At 51.9% G+C, this 8,482-nt stretch overlaps 1 protein-coding gene across 1 annotated transcript; it reads left to right on the top strand.

Annotated features, from left to right (window-relative positions):
• Window positions 1-5,774: 5,774 nt before the first annotated feature.
• LOC309796140 (transcription factor SPT20 homolog) lies at window positions 5,775-8,122 on the top strand (the record flags this gene model as incomplete). Its single annotated transcript, XM_082609195.1, has 1 exon — window positions 5,775-8,122. The coding sequence occupies exon 1, from the start codon at window positions 5,777-5,779 to the stop codon at window positions 8,120-8,122; it is 2,346 nt and encodes a 781-aa protein (XP_082465321.1). The 5' UTR covers window positions 5,775-5,776.
• Between the last annotated feature and the right edge of the window lie 360 nt (window positions 8,123-8,482).

The raw sequence follows: 8,482 nt of genomic DNA on the forward strand, positions 1-8,482 counted from the left end.
GACAAGGATGTGGAGCAACCGAGACTCTAAACATTGCTGTTGGGGACACAAAATGGTACAACCACTTTAAAAAACAGTTTGACCGTTTCTTATAAAGTTAAATGCACACTTACCACGTGACCCAACATTGCCATACCTGGATATTTACGCAAGTGAAATGAAAACTTACGTTCACAGAAAATCTTATTTGAAAATGTTTACACTGACTTTGTTCATAATCACCCCAAAGTGGAAACGACCAAAATATCTTTCAACTGTTAAATGGGTAAGCAAACGCTGGTACATCAACATGATGGAATACTGTGCAGCGATAAGAAGGAACAAACTAATAATAAAAGAAACAACATGGATGAGTCTTAAATGTAGGTATGTTAAGGAAGCAGGTTCCCAAAGCTATATGACTTATGACTCTATTTATATGACATCCTGGAAAAGGTGATATATAGGCACAAAAACATTGATGTTGCTAGGAACTCTGGATGAGGGAGGAATTGACTCCAAATATGGACGAGGGAATTTTTTTTGCATGACGGAACAGTTTTATATCTTGATGTGGCGGCTGCATGGTTGACAAAATTTTTCAAAACTCCCCGAACTGTACACTGAAAATGGTAAATGTTACTCTGTGTATATTATAACTAAAACAAATTTCATGCTTGACTCAGTGAATATGGAACAAACCAGTTGACTACTGTAAATTAGGTTAATTACCTGGTAATTAATTCAGTTCTCTGACTCCTCTAGCATGTCTTTTCTGGCCATGGGTTTTCTCAGCATGTGCATCTCTGTCGAGCTGCTGTAGGGGACGGCAGCAGTTGGACTCCTTAGAATCAATCGTGCTCGTTAATGTGCTCAGAAGGCTCCAAAGATGGTGTGCACTGAGAACATTTTCAAAAAACCTCATCCTGGGCTTCCCTGGTGGCGCAGTGGTTGAGAGTCCGTCTGCCGATGCAGGGGACATGGGTTCGTGCCCCGGTCCGGGAAGATCCCACATGCCACGGAGCGGCTGGGCCTGTGAGCCATGACTGCTGAGCCTGCGTGTCTGGAGCCTGTGCTCCGCAACGGGAGAGGCCACAACAGTGAGAGATCTGCGTACTACAAAACAAACAAACAAACAAAAACAAAAACAAAAAAAAAACAAAAACAAAACCTCATTCTGTGGAAAGACCAGGCAATTAGGGAGCTCAAGTGCAGGGGGTGCTGAGCCATGGTAAGCACTGTCGGGCCAACTAAATCTCACTGGAATACACGCAGAGCCAGGAACAGAGCCTCACCCAGTGCACGTGTGGCCAGACTGCCTTGGGGGTCCTCCTGGGGAAGAGTAATGCGTGGGCCACACTCTCCACTGTTGGCACTGTGGGCTGTAGTAGCTGACAAAAACTTCACATGAAATCGCCCAGTTCAGGACTTCCCTGGTGGCACAGTGTGTAAGAATCTGCCTGCCAATGCAGGAGACACGGGTTCAAGCCCTAGTCCGGGAAGATCCCACATGCCACGGAGCAGCTAAGCCCGTGTGCCACAACTACTGAGCCCGCGCGCCTAGAGCCCATGCTCTGTAACAAGAGAAGCCACCACAATGAGAAGCCTGTGCGCCACAACGAAGAGTAGCCCCCGCTTGCCGCAACTAAAGAAAGCCCGCGTGCAGCAATGAAGACCCAACACAAGCAAAAATAAATAAATAAATAAATAAATTTATTTAAAAAAAAAACAGAAAGAAATCGCCCCGTTCACTTGGATGGAGTACGATTTCACTTCTCCACACGCCCAGATATATTATGGAGCACACTGTCTCCATCACCAAGAGTGAATGGCCACATTCTTCCGTGGCTCTTCAGCCACAGGTGTAGCCGATGCTGCCGGGGCCCTGCCCATCTCCCCGAGGTACTTGCCATCCTGTACACGGGGACTGAGTATTACTGCAAGCGCTCCTGACGCTCTCTCTGAGGGCATCCAGGCCACAGGAGCATGGGTGGCTCTCACATGTGGCAACCCCGAGTGATGGGAGATAATGCCCTCAGGACTGTCGTCAGTCAAATGAGAGAGAGGAGTGGATGGAGAAACAGCCCAGCTCCCTTGCCGCTAGGGTAGAACAACCTGAGCTTGTTCTGCACTGTCTCCCGCGGGGCCCCGGCGGGGCCCCGTTGTCCACAGCGGCCTTCTGCCCATGACTGCGCCTTGGATCACCGTCTTCCCCATCCCTGACTGAGCTGCCCATTCCCTGACCAGTGTTTCTCGGGATGAGCTCCCAAATAAACTCCTTGCACTCGAATCCTCTTGTCAGGGTTTGCTTCTGGGGAACCCAACCAAAGACACAGTCAAGACAACAACTGAGCATCTCGCCCATGCCATGACAGAGCGGGCAGATACACCTCTCGACTGAGAGAGGGGTGCCCGGGGATGTCAGCTTAGGGGCTGCATTTGGATCAAGCTCATGGTTTACAGAGCAGGGTAGTGGAGGGGTTCCTAACCAGGGGGATGATTTTGCCCCCGCAAGGCCTCTTGGGCAATATCTAGAGCCATTCTGGGTTATCACAACGGGGGATGAGTGCTGTTGGCATCCAGTGGGTAAGGCCAGGGATGCTGCTAAACATCCTACAGTGCACAGGAAAATGGCCCCTAACAAATGTCACTAGTGCCAAGGCTCAGACACCCTGGCGCACTACAGCACAGCACTCAGAAGACCCGGCTCGGGACACTTTTCTCACCTCTAAAAAGGGGATGAAATATTTCTTCACACGAGTCTTGAAGTAAAGTAACTAGAGCATGGGGTCAATCGTTGCTTCATTCTTGTGCCAACTTTGTGCCAAGTGATGACCAAGTTGGTGACCAGACAAAGACGGAAAAGGCATCGTGTCTGCCCTCAGAGAATCCAGAGGCTGGGTGTGGAGAACGGTGCAAACACTCGACTCCCTTCCGATGCGAAGCCTGGCTCTGATACGGCGTGCGGCACGTGTGCTTTGGCAGAACAGCAGAGACAAGGAGGCGAGCTCCTTGGAAGTCAGGAAGGGATATTTGAGGTGATGGGTGGAGATGGGCAGGTGACTAAGCAGAGAGGGCACAGAGCCCTGAAGGGGTGGGCCTGTCGGTGCCCGGTGACTACGCTCAGGGCACAGAAAGCAAAGGAAAGAGAGGAGAGGAAAGAGGTGGGGAGCAGACAGGCGCCAGGTGGTGAGGGGCCTTGTCTGCAGGGCTGGGGCAAGGGGAGCAAGCCCGGCATCCAGGGCACCGGCCCTGTTGGCACCTGCACAAGCCGAGGGTGGCTGTCTCCTTCCACCCTACACCCTAGGCGCCTGCTTGCCTCACCCTAGTCCCAGCCCTCCTCCTCTGTCATGCTGAGAAGCTACGGGGCCTGGTCTGCAGGCTGGGAGCAGCCCCCAGAAATCCTGGACTTCTTTACTTTTTAGAAGGATAACCTGACTCAAACACAGGTCCACTGTGCCACTTCCCCTCCAACAGGATCTACTTCAGATCCCCAAGAAAGCAGAGCTTTCCCTTTCTAGTGAGCTTCTCCACCTAAACGGAAAACTGTCCCAGACTGGTACTTTTTCAGACCCAACACACAGCAAATTCCTGAGGACAGAAGGTGAACGGGATCATGGTTGCTGAGAAGCCTGCAAGAGGCTGGCAGGCAGCTAAGTTCATCTGTTCAAGTTGGAAGGATAGGCAGTGCTTTGAGTGAGGGTCAGAGCTCCTGTTCACCTCATTCAGTTGGGCTCGATTAAAGTTGGATATCTGGATGATTGGATAGCAAACTATGGTTTAACTATCCAGTCTTACACTTAGCCTAAAGGTGGGCACGTGGAGGGGAAAAGAGAGAGACAGGGAAGGATGCTTAAAAGAGCTAAGAAACTAAACCGATTTCAAGCCCCCCCCTGAGGCATCCACAAGTATTCACATTGGCCTTTCATATCCGCGGGTTCCGCATTTGCGGTTTCAAGCCAGCACGGATCAAATATAATCAGATCTGCAGAGGGAGAACCAGGGATGGGGATATGGAGGGCCTACCGTAAGGACTTGAGCATCTGAGGATTTTAGCATCCTTGGGGGGGGGCGGGTGTCCTGGAACCAATCACCCGCTGATACCGAGGGACGACTGTATACATTTGCCCAAAGATAACTGATATGCCAGGAGAAAATTATTCTTGTCTATTCCTGAACGAGGGACATGTTTAAGGAACTCTTAGTCAAGGAGTTTTTAATCCTATTTCAGTAGACTGTATCTACTGTAATATGTAATTATCATAATTGCTATTGGTTAGAAAAACACATTTATCTTATAGTAGTCTGTAATTCAGGAATTTCACCAGTTTATCTTGGATTCTTCTCATTTGTGACTTCACTATGAATATTGTATTATCATTATGTCTACACCTAAACATCAAGAGATTCTTTAAAAAAAAAACACAAAAAAACCTGTCCCAAAAGGCTGACAGATTGCAAGGCAACAATATTAATGGAAAACAATGGCCCAGAAATTACCTAGGACTCAATCATACCACTCCAAACCACCACTAGGACCGTAGCTATGGTCTACAGTTAGAGTAACCATTTAAACTGTACTACCGACACCTGGAACAACAGTTCTCAACACTATCCGATGCAAACCACCTTTTAAAACAAACAATTAATCCTGAATGGAACTCTTAGACGATATAAGGTACCTACCACATACTTTGCAAAAGACTATAAAGCCCTTTCTGAAATACCTAGAGAAATAAAAGGTAAGTACTTCTGTAAAAGAATGTGATGTTACGTGCACATCTCTATGAAAACCATTAGGCAGGAGATCACTGGAAGAATCAATGAAGAATTCTGATGTTTGCACCAAATAGAGTGAGCCTCCAAGTAGGCAAGAGCTATGTATGGGAACTCTTTTTTTTTTTTTTTTGCGGTACGCGGGCCCCTCACTGTTGTGGCCTCTCCCGTTGCGGAGCACAGGCTCCGGACGCGCAGGCTCAGCGGCCATGGCTCACGGGCCCAGCCGCTCCGCGGCATGTGGGATCTTCCCGGACCGGGGCACGAACCCGTGTGTCCTGCATCGGCAGGCGGACTCTCAACCACTGCGCCACCAGGGAAGCCCTATATGGGGACTCTTTGGGTGTGTTAAATTGGCGATGGACACCAGGAGCAGTCCTGCCACTGGGAACAAACAAGACATTCCCAAAACAGTGAATAATGCTTGGTGAAGTGATCGCCAAGAAATGACCATCTTTCACGACCTTTCCGGCAACTGCAGTATCACGAAAATTGGTGTGTATTAAAGCCGCACCAAAAAATGATAGATTTTTTTTGGTTGGCTGCTTGTGCTTTTCACGGTTATAAGAAAAGAAGGTGTGGCGAAGCCCAGCCCTTGGTGGGAGTGCGGGCTCCAGAACCAGAAGTGAGGGGGGCGGGCCTGCGCCCAAGAGGCAATAGAAGGATGAGGCCTGAGCCTACAATCTGCGCAGGCGCACACACGGATGCGCGCCTTGGAGGGGATGTACGGGGGTGGGGAATCGCTTACATTCACATCCGGGCCATCTGCTGCAGCGCGAGGCGAGTGAGATCCAGCGCGGCGGCCGCTTGCACGCCTTTAGGCCTTTCCCTAAATCGCAGGTATTTTGCGCGCTGCTTCTTCGGGGGCGGGTGTCCTGGTGTCCTTTTTGAGGTGAGTCTGGTCGCCCCACTGTGGAGTGGCCGAGTTGGCAAGAATGCTCGTCGATACTGCAGACAGGGTTTTCACCCAGTTCATCCGCTCACATTTTCTCTTCCCCTAGGGCCCCCATTTTGTACCGCAATGCAACAGGCTCTAGAAAGAGCTTTGGATCGGGCGGAGTATATCATTGCAAGTGCCCAACAGAGACCTCCGGAAAGGAAATACCCATCTAATGGGGAGAAGTCTCTCTATGAAAAACTTTATGACATTTATGTTGAAGAATGTGAAAAAGAGCCTGAGGTTACGGAGGAATTAACAAGCAACGTGAACCTGTTAGAGAAGCTTCTTAGGAGAGAGTCGTTGCCGTGTTTGGTGGTCAACCTGTACCCAGGAAACGAGGGCTATTCGCTGATGCTCCAAGGGGAAAACGGATCATCTTCGGAGAGCATCCGACTGCCCTATGAAGAGGGGGAATTGCTCGAATACTTGGATGCAGAAGAATTACCTCCTGTTTTGGTGGATTTCCTGGAAAAGTCTCAGGTTAACGTTTTTCATCGTGGGTGTGTCATAGCAGAAATACGGGACTACAGGCAGTCCAGTGACAGGGAACCTCCCCGTTACCAAAGCAGGCATATTCTCTTACGTCCCACGATGCAGACTTTAGCCTGCGATGTAGAGGCCATAGCCAGCGATAATCAGAATTGGACCCAGGAGGACAAACTTCTGCTTGAGAGCCAACTGATCTTAGCTACAGCTGAACCACTGTGTCTAGACCCTTCTGTATCAGTAGTCTGCACTGAAAACAGACTGCTCTGTAACAAACAAAAGCTGAACACTCGTCCCATGAAAAGGAACTTCAAGAGGTACTCTATGGCCTCTCTGAATCGGCAGCAGGAGCTGTCTCGTCGTCTACCGTCTCCTGAGCTAAGAGCCCTGACTTTCGGCAAAAGAATAAGAGAAAGTAAAACAGGTAGGAATTACGGCCTCAAAACCTTTAAAGCAGGAAGTTGTGTAGATACGTGGAAACAGAGACCCTGTGACTTGGCCGTACCTTCTCAAGTGGACGTGGAGAAATATGCTAAAGGGAAGAAGTCTGTCGGATATGATGATTCACAACCAACAGTCTGGCCAGTGCCTGAGGTACAAGGTGGTCTTGCATTTGGATGTGAGGCTGGCTACCAGTCCCAGGCAACAAGGCTGACCGTCAGGCAGCTGACTGATAATTCACTTGCCTCTGGAAAAGGGTCCGGTAGAGAAGCCATGTGGGAGAGACAGCTGGCTCCCCCCGACTCCTCCGCAGATGGCCATCCCTACAGTTTCCTGCCCGGGCCAAAGACTGATGCTGGGAGAGTGGTCAGTCGGCCCGAGGAGTCGGTCCAGAAGAGCACCCAGTGTCCAGTGCAGATGTCACACAGCTCCAGTGGCTCAGCCGGTCTCAGGCAACCTTCTCCAGGGAAAGAACCAGAACAGCCTAAGACTGGGGGGGTTCAGTCTTCAGTGCCCGTCAGAGGAGCCACACATCCACCTCCACCCATGAGACTTCCCTGGTGCTCAGGAAGGAGCTCCTGCGGTGACAGTCTCACTTCACAGCAGGCAGGCAGCTCTCAGGCATGTGCATCTCCTGGCCCTGCTCCTAAGCCACCAGGTCTTTCCCAGAAATCCTCTGTGGAGCTGAGCCCAGTTACCACGCTTCCTGCCACCGCCCTGTCCACTGCGGGCTCATCACAGACGACCCCGGTCGCCCGGGGCAAGGTCATCTCCATTGGCCCGAAGTTCACCAGAGTAGTGGGCCCCAGTCTCGGAGGCCAGGCCTCGGGGAGAGGCTGTGCCACCAGGGCCCCAGCTCCCGGGGGGATCCAGCTGGGCCACCTGCCCGCAGGAGTGCTGCTGCTGCCGGCACCGCCGCCTCCTCCTCCTCCTCCTCCACCTCCTCCTCCTCCTCCTCCGGGAGGGGTTCAGCTGCTTTTGAAAAACGCTTCGGATCTCAGACCCTTTGCTGTGGTGCCCCTCGGTTCGCTCCTGGGGAGCAGCCAGCAGCGGGCCCCGCAGCCGCGCCTCTCCCAGCTGCTTCCCCTGCAGTGGCCCTGCGCCCCGCCTCCTCGGCTGCCAGCATCCCAAGGTCCGGGGACACGGGGTGCGGGGGTACAGGGTCCGTGGGCACAGGGTCCGGGGGTACAGGGTCCGGGGGCACAGGGCGCCGCCGTTCCCAACACGGTCGTGCGTGCCCAGCAAGCCGTGGTCGTTCACCTCCGTGCAGTGGACCGTTTCCTACAGCCCCGGGCGCTCGTGTTTTCCCCGCCGGGCTCTGGCCGGAGCCGCCCCGGGCTGAGACCCCCGCAGCAGAGGGGCTGGGCCTTGCTGGCCCCGCGGCCCCAGGTTCAGTTGGCCGTGCGCCTGAGCTCCCGCGCCGCCCCCTCGGGGCCCGCAGCCCAGCAGGCAGGCCGTGGGGACCGGGATAGAGGCCCGCCAGCCGCTCCCAAGCCCTGAGGCCTGGCTGATTTTCTCTCGTTTTGAAAACAAGAGCAGCGACCAAGTGCATTGCGAGTTTCACCCTCATTTGGGGTTTTTTTAATGTGTCGCTCTTTTACGTTGTTAGACGTACAAACTTACTGCAGAGGCACAAGCCCGTGGTTTTTACATAGAGATGGGGAAGTGCTTTACTAAACTGGCACGGTTTCGCCGAAGCCATCGCTTGGGCGGTGGCTGTTGACAGTTGTTTTTATTGCGATGTTCTCAAGTGTATCCAGATCCAAACTAGGGTCAGTTTAAACTCCTGAAGCCTGTAATTTCTCTCAAGCAATAAAACTGCAACACCAGTAAAGTCAAAATTAGTATTATCCTAACAAG

This window comes from Mesoplodon mirus, assembly GCF_964341445.2.
Source record: "Mesoplodon mirus genome assembly, chromosome: X".
Taxonomy (NCBI): domain Eukaryota; kingdom Metazoa; phylum Chordata; class Mammalia; order Artiodactyla; family Ziphiidae; genus Mesoplodon; species Mesoplodon mirus.